Genomic DNA, 20,468 nt, shown 5'->3' on the forward strand with positions numbered 1-20,468 from the left:
GATGGGGATGATAATGCTCTATTGAATCCCAGATAAATATTCATCCTCTCCCCAACTTCTTTCTTTCAATGAGAGATGCTATATTCCTTGACTTGAGTCCTTTTCCTTAACTCTCAATAAAGATTCCTTATACCACACACATATATATTATATAAAGTGATATATTTAATACCTGTGTATATATGTCTTATGAAAGGAGTACATATATACACACTAGAACAAGTCTGGTAACAAAATACTGCAACACCACATACCAGATTATCATATCAGGAAATAAAATGAAAATTTCCACTGCAATGCCCGGAATACGTGCACCCACCGTGCTCTAACATTATAATCCACAAGCCTTTTTTCCCTCCAGCACAGCTGTACTGAAGAAGGTATAAAAAGGCTACAACTAATTTTAATTACTTTTTCAGGAAACATATTATTTAGCTCTATAATCTAAATAAATGCACATATCTTGGGTTGACACAGTATATGGTTATATTTCTAGATTCAACAGACAGTTTAGTATGTTAAGCATCCCATCTTTTATTTACCTCCATTTTTCTTAGAGAAATAGGATCAACAAATTGAACAGATAATAGTGTATTGTGTAACTTACTCAACACATCTATGCATGGGAAGAGGGAATGCATCTGGCTCATTTAATTGCAACTGGAGTCCTGTGACTTCATTTAATCCAGAATCAATAATTAAGACTACAGTATTTAATTAGTGAGGCAAGAGACAAAAATGTACTCTTTTTATAAAAATAACGTCTAGGATAATGGAAAGCGTATAACAGAATCTGAAAAGTCTTGTTGCAAGTTCTATAACAATCAAACTGAGGAGAGGCTGGTTTAGACAATTTTTAACCCTGATATGTATGGGTTCCACAACAGGATGACAATTGGAGAACGTAAGTACTTCAAAACGATTTAGAAATACAAAGATTCTCTACCCCATACACAAATTTCCCTGCTCAGGCACCCTCTAGATGAACAATTTATTTCATTGAAGGTCAGCACAGTCAATTACCATGTTCAGTATTTATGATGGAGGTAGCAATTTAACACATTTGGAGGGCATCAGGTGCATGATGCTAAGATATTCTTCTTCAAAATTTAGAAAAAAGCATCCAAACTTTTTTCAGGAAAGGCTGATCTTTGCATCATAAAAATAAACCCAAAATACTTGCTTTTATTAAGGGAACAGATTATTTTAGACCAAAATTTGTGATGGGTGGAAATGAGTAATTAAAGTTATCAGACAAGTGTGAGTTAATAATCCATCTATGTAATTAATAGCAGAAAAAGAGACTGACATGTTCTTCCTACTAACTGCATTTCCTTTATAATTATTATACATTTTATAATTATAATTTTTCTTCTTCATATGAATAAGGGTAGATCATCTTGACTGATATTACTTCAAAAGAAGAAAGTATAACATTCTATAGCATTCACACTTAAGAGAAAAGCATTTTGTAAGCAAGCCCATAGATTCTAGATAGATATCTTTACATGAAACCTTGACATCCAGGTTACACCATGCCTTCATCCACTTTGCAAAAGTATAAAAGCCAATTTTGTAGCACCATATATCCAAAACATACATGTACTTCCCTATCAGACCAATAAAGATAATTGCACTAAAAATGCTGAGGGGTTTTTTTGGTTACAGTTGCAAAATCCATACACTGTGAATCATTTGTTTCCTCCTATCACATCAAACAATGTGACTTTTTTTCCTACAATCTGTTATAATAATTATGTGAAATGTTACTATCATATTTTTCTGACTTTATTGCTCAATTGACCACTAAGTTAGTAGAACTTAATTCCTAGTAAAGATGCTTTAAATTAGAGACTCTTGAAGTTCTTTTCACATATACATTAAATATTGGAAATTTAATGTAAGAAAATTTTCTTGTTCTTTATTTAAGAAAAGGGAAAGAAAGTTAATGTTCCAGTCTTATATTTAACTTCTTGGTTTGAGATACAAAACATTCAATTGCAAGTCTCTTATTTGCAATTTAAACACATGCATTTTTAAAATTTATTTTGAAAATGTTTAATTTCTTTTCCTCCTTGAAATCAAAATTATCAAGATACTTTTATAATTAGTGCTAAATTATTAATGCCAAAGAAAGTTTACAAACCTGATTCTTTGGCACATTCAGATTTATAAAAGCCACTCCTGGATAACAAACTAAATCCTTTCATCTCATTTCCATCATTACTGTTTTTTCACAGCTACCAGAACTGTACCTACTAAAGACAAGACTACATGTATAGTGGGTAACTATTCTTTTTCAACAAGCAGGTTCTCTGCAGAAACCCAAACATATTAACATGTTCCTGAACATGAAAATTCTCAGATATCTTTAAAGTTCTCTCTAAAGAAGCAAAAATTAATGGTTGTGATTGCTGACATATCTTCAGAAATAAACGTTATCTTTGACTTATGCATATTCATACAAGGCCTAAATCAATCAAATATCTATTGTATTTTCAATAATCTTTAATATGAAAAAAACTAATTGCTTCCAAAGGCAGCCAATGGCCTTTCTAATGTCATGTGACAGGATTAAAATTCTTTGCTTTCATCTGTGATGGAATTCTGGCTATAAGGAGAAAAAGACATAATGTATTCTTTACTAGTATTTCTTTAATTACCACTTAGTAGTATTAAATAGTAAATACTTTACTACTATTATTTAAAAGCAACCACCAGAATAATCTGAACGTTTTAGAACCAGATTGAAGTGGGGGAAGCTTATATCTTATTCATATTTAACATTTTGTATTGTTAATTTCAACACTATGGTTTGTGACCAGAAAGACCCGACACAAATGTCTAGCTTGAACAAAACCCTGAATCTTTGACATATCTCCTCGCTCTATGCTTGCTTCTTTAATACCACAATATCCCATCAAAAATTAAATGCTCAAAATAAGAATCTGGTTGGAAAATTAAAAAAGAAAAAAATCTTCTCTTTTATGAAAGAAAAAGAGAAAAAGAAGCTGGTAATTGACAAAAAAAAATGGAAAACAAAATGATAGAAGCATTGTGTCCACTGGCTACAGATGATTCAATCCTTAATTTCTTTCAAGACTAGTGAATCATTTTGATTATCTTAAAATCAAAGCCACGGTATTGGAACAATTTTCAGGCTCTTTGTAACTGCCCAAGCTTTATCTTACTCCAGTTCTGAAAAGTCTGCTCATTTCCACCACAACCCAGAATTATATACTATCACGTAATAGAAAGTTGTATTTGCCAAAGTCATCATCTCGAGGGCACAACAGCATATCTTTTCGAGCTTTAGCCAGTTTCTGCTTCATTACTTCCCTCCGATCAAGCCATTCGGTCAACTCATCTTGTCCATGAGCAAAGTTACATTTCTCTCCTTCAGGACAGCCTTTTGTTTTCTGGAACCTGTAGGAGGGCAGTACACAACTGTCAATATTTTAAATAGGAATTTCTCTTCTTTAATTCTCTAGTATTTGAACTCAGAAAGTTAATTTTAAATTGTAGAAAGATCTTTCTCTAAAGTCTCAGGGCCCACACATGAAAGGGACAGATTTTTCAGCAAACAATCCAGATTCTAGCACATGGGAATCTAGATCAGTTAACAAAATGTTCTGCTGACAAAGTGGCTACTTTCAAACGAACCACATGAAAACTGGTATAATCAATTATGAAGATTAACTATAGAATCAATATTAGAAGAGAGAAACTATAGATCAAGATTTTAAGAGCTTCTGAAATCATCAGCCCAGGAATAAACACAGTTCCTATATCTTTTGTAAGAATATAAGGTACTAATTTGCTTTAAAAACACTATTTCTTTCGTTGGTAAACAAGGACATGAGTATATTATATCTGAATGCATATTTAATCCCATCTTTACAAGAAAAATTCTGCATTTAAGTTAACGTTTCTCAACCTTGGCATACAACCATAAAATCTTGTATGGATTTCAACTCCCAGAATTCCCTAGCCAGCATACTGGGGAATTCTGGGGGTTGCCATCCATATATCTTTAAATTGCCAAGACTGAGAAATACTGATTTAAAGACTTATCTGCAGCCATGAAAGATATCTCAATGTGAGTCACAGACTTAGCGGAGATAATTTCCTTTAAACTGTAGTTAAACTACAGCAAAAAATTCACATACTCCCTCTACTCTGCAGGAGTACATGACCTAAAAGAGGGAAAATATTATGGGTTGTACCTTTCACACAGCCGGAACTCTCCCATTGGGAAACGGTAATTCCAGCAGCTAGAATCATTGTCAGATGTAAAGACTTTCTCTTTATGCTTCTCAGACTGGATGTGCTGCTGCCACTGTTTCTTACTGTTGCTGTTCTTCCCACAAAGCCAGCAATGGTAACCCATCTAGCCAGCAGAAAAACAAGAGAACACAGTCCTATGCCTTTACTAGGTTGCACTGATAACTGCTCTAAAAATGGCTGATGAGTCCTTTAATGTCGAATAAAACTACTTTTCCATGGCTAAATCCATTGTTCTTTTGAGGATTCATACTGATTTGTTAACAGAACTGAGTATCAACAAAAGATTTTCTACCATTAAAATAGTCAAGTTTCCTAGGGATTGAAAAATACTCAGGAGCCCAAGATAATGATTCTGCCAAAAGCGGCACATATTTTTCTGTTTCCAGTTGGTTACTTGACAGAGCAAGACCTGCTGGATGGATCACCAAAAGTATGAATTATTAAGCATTTTCTAGGTTCATGCTGCAATTGATATGTTGATTGATGGAACAGGGAGGATTTGTTCTGCAAAAAAATCCTACGAGTGTGATCCTCATCTAAATATAATCAATAAATGTAGAATGACCTAACTCTGTATCTTACTGGTGAACAAATCTTATGTTAGTAAAATGTATACACTGAATGGCTTCTGAGATCTCCAGAGCTTCTTAGGAAAACATGTAATTTATTAAGGGGCCATCAGCCTTCTATTCCAGCATAAACCATCATTCTAGCTGTGATAACGCATAATGTGACAGTCTAAACTTCCTTCCCTGTGTAATGAGATCAGAGCATCATTATCTCCAGCAGAGCACATGGGGAAGAACCATGATTTAAAGCAAGAGTATACAAGATAGGGAGGATTCTTTTCTTCGCATTGCTTTCATAAGTTGATGAGCTGACAACCACCTCATCACATCATCAAGTAGCTGTGTCTGGGCGTTGGAGATAATGAGAACGGCTCTTGGGGATGACGCTTGTGATGTGCCATCCTATTTTGCAAAATGATGGCAAAGCCAGCAGCAGCTGAGCATGTATAAAGCTTCCCTGAAGATGCAAGTTGCTGACATGGTTTTCCTTTTGTAGCACTTTTATCATAAAAATATTCATGTGCAAAATAAAAATAAGTATCACATTATCTAGAATGTGGCACTACCATATCCGCATAGTCAGTGGGCATCTGGATCTGCTTTTCTCCTTCTCGTGATGTTAGAGGTGTTCCCTCTCCAGGCTTTCCAGGGTTGTGCTTTTTCAGCCACATGTCGTAAGTCTGCTGCATATCCAAAACTGCAACAATACAGCAGATGGATCAGCTGAAGAGACTTTTGCACCCTACCAACACAATAGTTCTAAACAGGAATGTTTGGCTGCCAACATCAAAAGCTTTTTCTTACCAAGTCAGATCTTACTCAATTTCGCACAGCACTCTTCAGAGGTCGGACAAACAGCCTCCCTCAGCCCTGCTTCAGGATTCCAGGGACTGAACTCTGGGGATCTTTTCCATGCAAGGTACGCATGCTGTCATTCGGCTACAGTATCTGAAGACTGGCCTAGAATAGGTGCCAGTCTAATATATTTTATCAATGAAGTAGAAGGAATGTAGCTCCTTTTGAACACTGAAACCTGCTGCTATGAAACAGTTGCACAATTCAGCCCAGATCCTGCTTCAACCAAGCCCTTTTCAGGTCCTGGATCTGGCCTAATCCCCACATCCTGGGACATTTTCAAAGGCAGCCACTATTGAAAAGGTAGAGCTAACTTTCCTTTTCATTACATTGCCAACTTCCACTCTAATGTAATGAAGTTCAAATACCTTTCATTAATATCAGTGGAAGCTAATTTAAAACTGCTTTGTAGCACCTGGACATTTTCAAGAGGGTATTTATTCTGGTGATAATCATGAATTCAGGAAACCAGAATCTGCATATTCATTCCAAAACATAAATCCCCAACTTGAGATTATAATGACTTACTAAATACTTAATATTCATATAATGTTAAATCTTAGTTAAACTTTGTCAGCTTGCACACTATATTTTACCAGAAGCCAGTTATATTGACACTGAGCGTTTATTATTGTCAATGAGTACTTGGAGATGGGGACGAGAGGGAGAAACCAGAAGGCAGGCAAACAAACACACGAATAAATCTGTAGCTCCCAAATATATGTAAAGATACATATTTAAATATTCCACTCACTCTTATTTTCTTTCATGAAGGTCCACATCTCTCTCTCTTCAGGGCTATGGGCAAAGGAGCAATTTCCAACATACTGGCATTTCCTACCATTTTGGGCATGAATACAGAGCTGGGAAGAGACAGCAAAATTTATAGCCTTCAGAAATTTCTTTCTCATGAGAATTAAGCTGGCAAAAATCAAATAAGGAAAAGATATGCCAAGTTTTGTGAATTCATTACACATTCGGTATTGCTTCTATGGGGGCAACCTACTGCCCATAATATAGTTTCTTGGAGGAGTGCAAGCTACAAGTTTCAAAGCTGCTGCTACTCTGTTTGCCACTTTGAACACGATTCACTGGAAAACACAACAAACAGCATCAGCATCCCATTTCCCATTAGATGACTGTACGTTACATTCAGCTCTCCAACTGCTTGCTTATGCAGGCAGGTAGGAGATTTAACAATCTCAACGTCTCTTCCTTTTTCCCGCCTACATACTTGTTGATGAATGCAAGAGAAGAATAATGTTCTTCAGCATACCGGATGGGAAAATGTAAGCTTCCTCAGCCCTATGTACTGTGATGATGGAAGCACATTTTCATGCCAGAAAAGAGGGGGGAAAGGTGATAAAAGTAATACCTTTGGTCATATGCATAGCCAGTTATTGCAAATCTTCAAGATGGCATCTAGAAAATCTCATGCGGAAGTATTTCTGCACCATGTGCTAAAATTCTATATTTTCCTGAGGTTGGTTTTTGTTAAGGGCTTTTAGTTGGAGGCTTTACCACATGGAGTACACATATTCAATGTGTGCCTGATATCCACATGCCTCAGGGCTCAGCCAATCTCAACATTCTGATCATTAATAGATACAAAAGATATACAGGTAGTCCTCAACTTACAACTACAATTGAGCCTAAAATTTCTGTTGCTAAGTGAGACATTTGTTAAGTGAGTTTTGCCCCATTTTATGACTTCTCTTGCCATAGTTATTAAGTGAATCACTGTAGTTCTTAAGTTAGTAAAAAGGTTGTTAAGTGAATCTGCCTTCCCCACTGACTTTGCTTATCAAAAGGTCGCAAAAGGGGATCACATGACCTCGGGATGCTGTAAACGTCATAAATATGAGCCAGCTGTCAAGCACCTGAATTCTGATCACTACCAAGGAGATGCTGCAATGGTCGTGTGAAAAATGGTCATAAGTCACTTTTTTCAGTGCCGTTGTAACTGTGAATGGTTACGAAGCCAACTGTTGTTAAGTTGTGGGCTACCTGTACAGGGAATAACAGGATTAATATGGCACAAAGTGTGCAAAAAAATCTATTATAGTGCAGAATACAATGGCATACTCCCTGCATTATAAAGGAGCCTCTGTGGCGCAGTGATTAGAGTGCAGTACTGCAAGCTACTTCTGCTGCAGCCGGCTGCCTACAATTTGGCAGATCGAATCCCACCAGGCTCAAGGTTGACTCAGCCTTCCATCCTTCCGGGGTGGGTAAAATGAAGACCCAGATTGTTGGGGCCAATATGCTGACTCTGTAAATTGCTTAGAGAGGGCTGTAAAACATTATAAAGCGGTATATAAGTCTAAGTGGTATTGCTATTATAGGGCTTGAATCTATGGACAGTTTCCTGCCTTCTTCTCTTCCAGAGTAACAGAACCACATTCTACCTTCAAAAATATGCAAGAATGACTCTCAAGGATGAAGGCAAATATACCTGTCCCAGGATAATGCTGTAGGATCCAAACAGAGTCAGTCCTTGGGACAGGAGGTTTAGTTTTCCAAATTTTCAGACTCAGGCTAGAGCCCATCCACAGGGAACTTCTCTCTATCAGAATATGTCAGAGAAGTTCCCTAAAGTTCGGCACAAGTCTGAAAGCTCAGAATACTGGTGGCCGACCCAGATTGGATCCTGCAGGGATGACTCTTTTCTTTATAAGTTGTTAGAAATAAACAATATGCAGCAGTCTCCAGAACAATCGATATCACTAAGCTCTTCTCTTTTTCTCCATAGCATCTGCTTTTCCTTTATCTCTGGCTATGCAGATCACCTGTTTGCCTTTACCTTTCCTTGAGTCGTCTTCTGCTTAAAGAAAGCCAAGATAAGGGAAGCTTGCTTCTCCTTTAAGCTCCATTGCCTTATAGCCATGACAAATCCCTTTTCCTGTCTCCTGAAAGTTTGCTATCTCTGAAGGCCATGCCTCCATCAATGTGTCACTCTCCCTCCCCACTTGAGGCTTTCAAGAAGAGATTGGACTGCCATTTGTCAGAAATGGTGTAGGGTCTCCCGCTTGGCCAGTGGGTTGGACTAGATGACCTGCAAGGTCCCTTCCAACTCTGATTATCTGTTAAAATCTCACCGGCAATGCAAAGTTGGATCTGTCATGCAGATGCTTGAAACCAGCAGTATGACAGTTATAGTCTTCAGTTTCACCTATAAGATTAACATAGGGATCTGGCTGGCCACTGTAGAGATATTAAACTAATTTGACAAATACTTTTCTTATATTAATTAGATAATATTTCTATGGTCCTGCATTGCCTCAACATTATGTTCCCCTTACACAGTACTCAATCATCTAGGTAAGGTCTTCAAACTTTAATGTTTTACCCTCCTTTCCATATATTATCTTTAAAATGAAACAGAAAAAAACCTGATTGGGGTATTTCAGGGTGTGGATCTATTGTATCAGCCTCAAAATGCTATGGTCATTGTTTAAGAAAAAACATCCATGACAAAGTTTAGATAAAGGTTCTGGAGGCCCATTTGCCAACTCTCTTGTCATATCAGAAAGTAGCTCTGTACCAAATCACATCTCTCTTCAGGAAATGGATACAAATAAGGCTAGATTCCCAAAGCGGATCTAATCCAGCCTCATATACCAGTTCTACCTTTTGAGAATTGCATCTATAGCTGAGAAGAATAAGTAACAAGCCATTGTCACTTAACATCTGTTGTATTGAAACTTGCCATTACATAACAGCTTCTTCACTTCGCTTAAGTGCTTCTTTTCCCTTAAAATTAAATTAATGCTCACTAAAATAAATATTCAAAACACAGAGTTGCCACGTCATCTCCAAGCAATCATATTATTTATTTTCCAAGGCAAGGAAGACACTATTTTGATTGGAACATGAAATACGACTATGAAACCTTGCAAAAGACACAGTTGTGTAGTATGAAGGTGAAGGTTTTAAGCCCAAATGGTTCCTATGTTTTTAGAAAGCCTTTTACATAAGTTTTCACATAAGTTTTAGACTTCATGGGTTGGATACAACTCCTCAGCAGAAATTACTTGATCAATTAACAATGAATATATACTACATAAGGACATTGTCTCTGATTAATATATAGTACATAAGCTGCAGCTTTGCAGCTATTCCAAAATAAAATGCATCTTCCGATTGCTTTTTCAAATTCAGAAAGCCTTACGTGGCATAGAATCCAGACATGTTAAGGGCTAACTTCTTTTACATAATCCAGCCAAATTTTTAAGTTCAATCTCAGAGATCTTTTTCCAAGTCCCACTGCAACTAAAATGAGTTGGGCAGATAGATAGTGCCTGGAGATAGGATATTCAGAAATGGCATCCTGACTTTGGAATTCTCTCCCCAGAGATTTCCTTAAAGTTTGACCTCTTTGGGCACAAAATGTAATCACACATCCTAAGAGAACTTGAAGAAAGATTTCGGTGAAAAAAATCTTTTACAGTTCTTTAAAGACCATGCCCTAAAGATATATTGGAGTTTCCAATTTCCATTCTATAATTAAAACCATTCATGTATATTAGAAGAATTATCTGTTTATATCTCCCTCCCTTGTTCTTACTCATCACTCACATATGCAAACAAAATATATTGGCTTTTTGTTCAAAGGAAAGAGGCAGACATTCCAATTAGAAACAGATTGAGCTGATATTTCCAAAAATACCAAAAAATCTGCACATAATTTTACCAATCAACAAAGACACAATTAGGTGGAATAACAACATTTCCTTTCATACCAGACTTAAATTTTGTGGATTTTTTCCCCAAAGAAAATAGAGCATATTAGAATTCTCGGGAAGCATTTGCTCAAGGATACACATAAAGTTTATGCAAATACATATCTCACTGCATGCATCAACGTGTACTTTTTCATCTATTTATATAAAATGTTATTTCTAGTCCTATTCGTCTACAAAAAAGTAATCCCCAAAGGCAATAGTTTCAACTGTGACTGTGTTGTTTTCATTTTTAAGTGTTGTATTTATTTTTTTAAACTTCCTTTTAAAACAAATGTTTGACTAACTATTCAGCTTTTCAAATGACAGAATATGTTACATCTTTTCTAGAAGAATATCAAGCTTTTTATACCTGTTGCTCTACCTATAGTCTGCATAAAAGAAAGAAAGAAATGTAAGATATATTTGTCACTTTTGGAACCAAACAATTCTGAAACACTACAATCAAAGTAAGTTGAATGCATATGTCAATAGGTATCAAATATTCACTCAATATTGAACGGCAGATACCTTTGAATTTCAGTACTGACTACTGAGCATCTCCTTCACCATATGAGCTCTTGCTCCCATTTTCCTGCATGGAGACCCTCAAGCAACAGCAACAGCGCTTAGGCTTATTTACCGCTTTACAGTGCTTACAGCCCCCTCTAAGCGGTTTACAGAGTCAGCATATTGCCCCGAACAATCTGGGTCCTCATTTTACCAACCTCGGCAGGATGGAAGGCAAGATAGGATAGGCAGTGTTGTGCAAAGGAGAGCATTACTTACATCATATTGCTGAGGGAAATTGCGGATAGACGGCAGGGGTCGAACAGATACCCACTTTTTTTTTGCTTTGGACATCACTAGCAGGACACGGCGCTCCTTGGTCCAACTGGAGGAAGCATGTTGCAAAAAAATAGGCAGGCAAAAAACAAATGCTATAAAAACTTTACATCACAATAATGGAACATTAAAAATGATTATTCTTACTAAGTTCAGTTTTCATGGCAACCAAGGAAGGGTCCAAACAGATGAACCATAACCATAATCCCACCAAGGAAAAAGCTATGACAATGGGACGTGCATTTTTCATCAATATTAACTGAGCAACAAAACTGCAGGAGCACATAAGCTGTCAGCAGCATATCTAGTCATGAATATTTATAGACTGCACTAAAAATAAAACTGATCAGTTATTTCAATATAAGATACCAAAATAATCACAGGAAGAAGTTCTACATCACAGGGAGAAGAGGAAACAGATAAGGAAAAGATGCCTACCAATGGTGTGCTTTGGCACTACAGTATTTGAGGTCTTTGTCTGGTTCCACAACTTGTCCATTTCTCCAACATTGGCCACACACAAATTTCATCTGGAGGTCAAAAGTATTGGAAATGGGAGTTCTGACAGATGCCTAAAATCAGGAAGGAGAAAACGAAGTTAACAGTGAAACCTGTGCTGTGTTCTAAGATATATTATTTTATGGAAAAAGCAAACAACAAAACACAGCTATAAAAACATCCAATAAGAATCCTTGTTGCTAATTTCCCATCATCGCCAAATGAGAAGCTGAAAGAGACTGTACATAGAGGACTGAAAATATTCACAGTATCACATACTGCATGTACTGTGTATGTGCGCGCACACACACACGCACATACAAAGCAAAGCTATTCTCTTTAGGATACTTAATGCACAAAATGCTCTTTGTATCAATAGCATTTCCTGACACAAGAGGTCTCTTTTTTTTTTTAAATTTTTATTGAAAATTAGATTTTAAAAACATTGAACGTGGTGATCTTTTTGACATATATATCTCAGTCTTTTCATTGTTATATGAGCGAAATATCATCAAACAGTATAAACATTTATATAAATATATACAGCCATATATTTACATTGTAATCTTTGTATCAATTTCTATCTTAGATATTATGTTGCAATATAATCTTCTTAAATTCTATTTCACATTTTTAGACTTCCTTCCATATCCCTCCATTTATATTTCCCATATTGCATAGAATTCTGAAGTGTCTTGCTCCTTCAGTTCTAACGTCATACTATTTAACTCAGCGCACTGATTTTTTTTTTCTATTATTGCTTCATCGTTTGGTATTCCTTTTAACTTCCATGTTTGGGTACCGTATTTGCCGGCGTATAAGACGACTTTTTTGCCCTGAAAAAGATGCCTCCAATTGGGGGGGGTCGTCTTATATGCCGGGTCATCTTATACGCCGGCAAATAGTAATTGGGAAGCATTGCGGCTGCCAGCGGCTGAGGCATCTTTTAGCACCGTGGAAGCGATCCCGTGAAGCCGAAGGAGCAGCCAGCCTTCTCCCAGCTCCCAAGGAAGCGAGGCTCGCACCGCCGAGCTCCGCTGAGGTATCCGGCTGGGGCTGTCAGGAGTTGTTACCGCTGGCGCGGCTCGCGCGGCTCCAGTCCGCGTTGCCTCGGGAAGGAAAGGCAAAACCAGGAGCCGCTGCTGCCATTGCAAAGCGCCGCCGCGGCTTTTCCTTTTGCCTTTCCCTTCCCGAGGCAACGCGGGACTGGAGCGCGCGGAGCCGCGCCAGCGGTAACAACTCCTGACAGCCCCAGCCGGATACCTCAGCGGAGCCCGGGCGGTGCGAGCCTCGCTTCCTTGGGAGCTGGGAGAAGGCTGGCTGCTCCTTTCAGCTTCACGGGATCGCTTCCACGGTAGACAAAAGTGCCTCAAAAAAAAAAAAAAAGTGCAAAAGTGGAAGGCGTGCGGAAGAGGGGCCAGTATATAACAAACTATATTTTGAGTAAATGTTGGGGGGTCGTCTTATACGCCGGGTCGTCTTATACGCCGGCATATACGGTAATTGATAATCTTGCAGCTGTAATAACATGAATGATTAGCTATATATCTGCTTTTTTGAAATTCTCATTTATTCTTCCCAATAAAAACATTTCTGGTATATAATTTATTTTTAGGTCCAACATTTCTTCTAACCATTGCCATATTTTGTGCCAAAATTCTTGTATTTTCTTGCATCCCATCACATGTGATAATAGGTGCCCCATTTTTTCAGACATTTCCAGCATATAGGCTATACATTTTGGCTAACCTGGTAGGTGGGAGATGCCATCTATAAAACATCTTGAACAGGCTTTGTTTGCAGGATGTGGCTAATGTAATCTTTTTATTCCGATCCCAAATTTGCTGCCATTGATCCAAATTTATGTTATGGCCGAAATTTCTAGCCCAAGTTAACATTGGTTCTTTCACTTGCTCCTCAATACATCTTATAATCTAGTAAAGTTATACAATTTCTTTATTTGTTTCTTCTCTGATCCTAATAATATTTTATCTAGTATTGTATTTTGATAATTTATTCCCCATTCTTTTTTATCCCGTTCATATCTGGATTGTACTTGGAGATATGCCCACCATTCCAACGTTAAGCCCTGCTGGTTAAGTTCCAGTCTTTGTTTTAATCTTCCTTCATCTGTTAGGATATCTTTATATGTGATTGCCTTTTTCTGGTTGTAGAGATTCAGATATGATATAGTTTCTAAGGGGGAAAGCCAACTTGGAATTTCCATATAGTTTTGCGATCTTATTTTATTCCAGATTGAGATTAAGGCTTCTCTGATTTTATGTCTCAAAAAATATTGGTGTGTCATATGTCTACTGGGCACAGATATGCATGCCAGCTTTGTTATAGATCGTGCCCTTCTAAAAGTAAGTGTTTTATTTTCCAAGTTTATCCAATCCTTAATCCATGTTAAAGCGGCCACTTGATAATACAGTTCCCAAAACGGAAAACCTAATCCCCCTCTTTCTTTTGCATCTTGTAAATGTTTTAATTTGATTCTTGGTCTTTTACCCTGCCACACAAAATTTAACATTATTTTATTCAGATCTTTAAAGAAATTTTTCCCTAATTTAATCGGTATATTTTGGAATAAAAACAAAATTTTGGGTACTATGTTCATTTTAATTGCTAAAATTCTGCCTATTAATGATAGTTGAAGATTATTCCAATTTTCTAAATCTGTTTTAATTTTTCTCAATAGATTCTCACAATTATCCTCCTTAATTGTTGAACAGCGTGCCAAAATATTAATTCCTAGGTATTTTATTTTTTGTACTATTTGAATATCTAATAGCTTAACAAGGTTTTCTCTTTGTTTGCTGGTCATATTCTTAGTTATGATTTTTGTTTTTTCTTTATTTATTTTCAAACCAGCTACTTCTCCGTATTCTTCAAGTTTTTCTAATAATATCGGATCTGTTTGTTCAGGGTCTTCCAAGAAAAATACTAAGTCATCGGCATATGCTTGTAATTTAAAATTTTCTTTTTTAATTTCCAATCTTTTGATCTGTGCTTCTTGCCTAATTATTCTCGTTAGGACCTCTAATGTATATATGAATAGTAACGGGGACAGAGGGCAGCTGTGATGACCCAGAGCATAACACAAACGTAACAAAATCCAAAACATAAATAAATGTCCTTTAATGCCTCCAACTTGGCCCCACTGTTCAATTATTCTCAGTTGGAGATAAAACGTACTCAAAAATAGTCTTCAAAGGAAAACAATACAGTCCGAATTTAATGAGCAGATAGAGGGGAAATAAAAAAACCAAACTACAATGACGAAATTTCACAATGGACCAGGATAAGTAATTACCAAATTCAAGGAGATAACAAGGCAGAGTTTGTTGGAAGGACGCCAACCAAGATAACTTCAGCCCAAAATAACACATGCTTTGTTTCTGGCAACGCTGTGTTGTTATCGTCTCTCTTATATACTAGTCTCCCCAGCTGCAACCAATGAGGAGAATCATGGCCGCTTCCTCTCTCATAAGCCAAGTTGTTGCCTTCTCCGTTCCTCCCTGCGTGTCCTAGGATGCATAGGGGATGGCCTGGTTCTTCCTCTGACTGCCCAGCCAGCCTCTGCCCTTCCCCAGCCTCCTCCTCAGCCTCCGGAGCCACACTTCCACTCCCTGTCAGCTGTTCCTCCTCTCCCTCAGAGTCCGACTCTACCAAGGGCATGACAGCAGCCTTGTCTTGTACCTTTTTGTATGTAGACATTATCTGACAATTCTCCATTTATTATTATTTTTGCTTCTTGTTGTGTATATATTAACATAATTATCTTTAAAAACTTTTCACCAATATCCATGTGTTTTAACTGTTTCATTAGAAAGGGCCAATTTATGTTGTCAAAGGCTTTCTGGGCATCTAGAAATAATAAGGCTGCCTGTCGATCGTTATGTTCTTCATAGAATTCAAGAGCGTCTAAGACTATTCTCACAATATATTTTGTTTGTCTATTTGGGAGGAAGCCATTTGAATCACTATGTATGAATTCATTTAAATAATTTTTAAATCTTTCAACAATAATTGTTGAAAATATTTTATAATCTGTATTTAAGAGAGATATTGGCCTGTAATTTTGAATTCTTGTCTGGTCTGTACCTTCTTTTTTAATCAACACTATATTGGCCTAGAAGAGGTCTCTATGCTCCACTGAACAATATTGAGCAGTACATCCAATGGGATTTCAGGATGGCAAAAGCTCATCTAGAAGTATATAACTTTATGCCAGCTTTCTTCAATCTCCCATCCTCCAGATATGCTGAAACTTAGTTCTAGAATTCCCTGATCAATAGTGTAGTTGGGAATTCCAGGGATTATAGTTCATATCTCAAAGGTGTAATTTAGAAAAACTTGCTATAAGGCTGGCCTTGCCTGGTTTCAGAACATAAGCATTGTTGATACAAGAATGGGCAGCCTCTAGTTAGCCTAGGACAGGGGTGGCTAAACTTTTTCGGCTCCTGTGCTGAAAATTGGGCGTGCTCTTGTGCTCACATACCAGCACCCAGAAGGCAAAGTGTGCTGGTCCCCCCATATCCCCTGCACATGCACACGTGACCCTCCCACACGCGCCGTGCATCTCTGCGCATGTGCGTGCGATCCCCCTGCGCACCCCCCGCACATGCGCAACAGATACCCGACAATCAGTTGTTGGGAGTCATCGTGCACACGCGTGCGCAGTGGGGCTCTTTTAGGCGATCTCTTGCGTGCCAGCAGAAGTGGCTCTGCATGCCACTTCTGGCACGTGTGCCATAGGTTCACCATCACAGGCCAAGGATTTGGAGGACTGCCTATTTCTAACTGTTTCTGCTCTTGAGATTTGGTACAGTGGGCATACTTCAGGGTCCCTAGTGTCGACTTAGAAGGCAGATCTTTTCTGTCAGGGTTCCTATCATTCGGAACAACACTGTTCCTTCCCCCCAATATCTGGATAGTTCCCAATCTGAAAACATTCAGAAAGCATCCAGGCCTTGGGGTTGATTTTGAGTGGGGCCCCTGTTGGATGGGTTTTTAATTTATTTACTTGTCTTCAGACTATGAATTTTTCTTTTCTTTTTAAACTACAACCTGCACAATCATCAGGAGTTGGATGGCCTCCAAATTGCAGTATCAATAAATAATTTTATTACAAATGTGTATTATATCATTATTATTCGTTTGACATTTACCTTTAATACTAACTTTAGTTTTATTATTTATATTAACAATGATTAACATTTAAATTAACATAGCCTTTGTGGCTTGAAACTGCCTAGGAAAATATGCCTTGAATAGTGCTTGAATAGTTATTTTAATCCATCACTATTTTCAACTGGCTTTTTCAAGAGTTTAATACAACATCAACTGAACAGGAGCTTTAAGGTAAGCAGTCTTTGCTTTGCACAATATAACCTTTTACCAGATAAAACTGTGTTTACACATGAGAAAGATATTAAGTATGAAGACATTTAGTGGACATGATTGTATTTGAAAAAATACACAGCAGACTGACTAACTTCATAACAATGTTATCTAGAAATTAGAAGTCACTAACTGTGAGGTAGATTAATTGAGCCCAAAAGGCATGAGGGAAGAGCAGCATCTGCTGTTATGAGGCCAAGAGTACATTATAAGTTAGTAATTAAACTGTACCAAGTACAGGATTAAAAGTTCTGTCTCAGCAAAGTCTAGATTTGTTACTCCAAATAAAGCAAGAAGCACACTTGAAAGAAAGGGTAGAGCATGGAGCGAAGTGATATAGCACATTACTAGCACTTCTAACATTGTATGAAGTAGTCCTGTTTTTTCCCATTCATCCATGTTTTCTTTACATCCCTCTCCCAGTTTGCTTTCTTTTCCTCCAAAAGATCATGAGTTTTATGGTCAATGAACATATTCCATTTGTATTATTTTTGCTCCTTTGATTTCCCCCCAAATATTTTACATTATTCTTGCAAATCTTAATTTTCCCCTAGCATGCTGATACCACTTTCTTGTAGCCCTGAGTTCATAATTAATATACATGAAAATTGTTAACTCATATTTGAATCTTCAAGTAAGATTCAAAATGATTTTTAAATGCAGTCTTAGCAATGCAGACATTTTAATACTGACAAGATAGATCACTGGTCTACCTTGATGTAAGCTTTCTAGAGAGATATGAGGCAGCTTTATTTAGATATAAGGACATATAAAGTTCTTGTAATCTTCTCCTGTCTTTGTTTTAGCCAATCTCCATCAGAATTTGTCAATGTACTCCCACTGATGACTATTTTCAAATACGCTTATTTGCAAGAAATTCTCAAAGCACAACAACTAACACATGACTAGCAGTTGAAGGGAAGCTAACCACAAGGAACATTTGTTGAAAATACATCCAGAAATTATTTTCAGAATTAATCCAGTTTTTGAAAACATGCATTGTGTGCTGCTACCTCAGATAAAAAACAGAAAAAAAGCAGAGTTGTCCAAGACAAGCTTTTTCTCTCACTCCAGTTCTGAAGACAACTTTTTCAACACCTTTTGGAAGAACACATTCCCATACACTAGATAAGGGCAGGGCCCTCTCTACTAGGGATCAGAAAGTACTTGAAACCTGACTGGTTCCAGGCCTGCAGTTAATGTATTCCTGTTTTTGCCAGGGGGGCTATTGGGTTTTATATCAGATGACAAATAGAATCTCTAATACAAGCACTTCTCACCTATCACTTGAGTTACATACTAAGCTATCTGTGAAGATGGTTCAGAATTTTAGTTAATCCAAAAGAGGCTCTATCTCAGTTATGGGATTGATTACTACAATTGTGTCATCCTAAAAATTCTTTGTCAGCCATACTGGTTGCCATTCCATTTCCAGATCAAATTCAAACAGTGATTAATGTTAAACTCTTGGTTGGCTTGGAGCCAGATTACATAAAATATTTTTTGTCCCTTACTTGAATAGCGTAAGGGGAAGGGACTACTCAGTTGGAACACCTTTCCACAGGGAATACCCTGATACTTCCTTTAGGCACCACATATACACTACTGTTCCCTGAAGTACTTTAGATTTTGATAGTTTATTTTTAAGCTTTCACTAGAATAATGTCTTTTACATAGGCTTCTTATATTTTTATGTCCTGACTATTTTATTCATTTAAAACTTTTAACTTCTTTAATTTATTCATGTAATTCTGCTTTATATGAGGATTAAAATATAACTAGATAGGTTACCATATTGTTGTTTGCTTTGCCAGCATGTGCCTCCATTTGCTGCCAAAATTTTTTAGATTCTTGTACAATATCTTCATGGGTCATTCCTAGGATGACAAAAAGCAGCTCCAGAGATTTAACAGAATATTATAACATAGTAAAAACTCTTTCATTGCTTTGTCCTATCAGTGAGGAAGCAAGTATTTCTGAGATACTTCTTTTCCTGAATTTAATCAGAATCCACTATATATTTGCAAATATTGAAGAAAGTGACACTTCATAGTAACAAAATGTTCAGAAGTGTACGTAAAAGGTTGTACAATATATCTTCCACCTAAAATTTAAAAATAAACATTTAATATTGGAATTATTGCCCTTAGCGAGTAACTGGATGAGCATTGTCTCACTATAGTAAAGGATTCTAACAATTCAGTTCCAACAAATTCCCCAAACACATTCTACAATGTTCTACAGAAGACACAAATTAGTCAAGGATTATGTTTATTATCACTTATAATAATTGTTCTAAGGTCCTACTACTTTTGTGTGCAAATTTAAGAACTGAAATAAAGTCTACCTTCTCTTTTACTACATACACAAATTCATTCAAAGCCACTGTCTGCAACTGTTGATTTCTACATCCAGAGAGAACTGGATGGAATACTAAAGGTTTGCACTCTTCATTCAACAATGGCCAAAATATTGTGTGTTCAAGGCTACAAACATAGGGTGAGGAAAATGGTTCTGTTGCTTATTCATTTCTGCACAATTGTTGCAAAAGGGTTATTGCAAGGCACACAAGCCAAATGTCCCAAACACAGTCTTACTCTCAGCCTTCCCTCTTGATCTTCGATCCCCAGTTATTCTCATCAGGGACCCAATTTAGAGCAAATACTTTTTGCAAAGTTTGCAATATTCATAACTAAAACTCTTCCTTCAAATCCTCCCCATTATATAATCATGCATGTAGGACATTAATTAAGGTTGCCCCATTGGACCCAATCAATTTTGTTAGAGGACACAGGCAGTTCTATAACCAAGAGTATTATACATATAATTTTTAAAACATATTTTATTTTATTTTATTTTATTTTGCCTTTCTTCAATTTCCAGATGACATTCTCAGTGGGAGCTCAGAGAAACAGTGCACACATTGAAGTCTGAAACTAACCTCCCTGCAGTCCTCTACACAGTCCCAGGCAAGTGACTACTTACCAGAATACTGCTGCAGCAGCCAAATTTTAAGCTCTATAAAGCTATGAGCAAAATGGCAACTATCTTCACGTAAGCAGCCATAACGCACTTCATGCCTGCAGACATCAAACTGAAAATGCTCCTGAAACTGGCGGATTTTAGAGTATTTTAGAGAGGTGGAACGAACAATGTGAACCAGACACCTGCAAAAAAGAGAGATTCTTTCATGTTAATCTTCATTAAAAAGCCAGTTACTAAGAACAATGGTAGACTGAGACAAAACCAGCCTTTTTTCAGTTTGTAACTTTCACTCATCAGATAC

General features: G+C 37.1%; 1 protein-coding gene across 7 annotated transcripts in view; it reads right to left on the reverse strand.

Annotated features, from left to right (window-relative positions):
• Positions 1 to 1,583: 1,583 nt before the first annotated feature.
• ZC3H7B (zinc finger CCCH-type containing 7B) overlaps positions 1,584 to 20,468 on the reverse strand; it is a 60,268-nt gene continuing 41,383 nt past the window's right edge. For all 7 annotated transcript variants that reach the window (XM_087968270.1, XM_087968267.1, XM_087968264.1 and 4 more), the window contains exons 16-23: positions 20,168 to 20,349; positions 18,974 to 19,059; positions 11,717 to 11,850; positions 11,222 to 11,327; positions 6,466 to 6,574; positions 5,423 to 5,553; positions 4,227 to 4,390; positions 1,584 to 3,426 (exon numbers count right to left, since the gene is read on the reverse strand). In XM_087968270.1, coding sequence (XP_087824396.1) covers positions 3,234 to 3,426; positions 4,227 to 4,390; positions 5,423 to 5,553; positions 6,466 to 6,574; positions 11,222 to 11,327; positions 11,717 to 11,850; positions 18,974 to 19,059; positions 20,168 to 20,349 — 1,105 coding nt within the window. In that variant the 3' untranslated portion in view covers positions 1,584 to 3,233. The remainder of the gene's footprint in view (positions 3,427 to 4,226; positions 4,391 to 5,422; positions 5,554 to 6,465; positions 6,575 to 11,221; positions 11,328 to 11,716; positions 11,851 to 18,973; positions 19,060 to 20,167; positions 20,350 to 20,468) is intronic.

Source organism: Notechis scutatus, chromosome 6 (genome assembly GCF_049901735.1).
Source record: "Notechis scutatus isolate UNSWTSFEM ecotype Mainland chromosome 6, rNotScu1.2, whole genome shotgun sequence".
NCBI lineage: Eukaryota > Metazoa > Chordata > Lepidosauria > Squamata > Elapidae > Notechis > Notechis scutatus.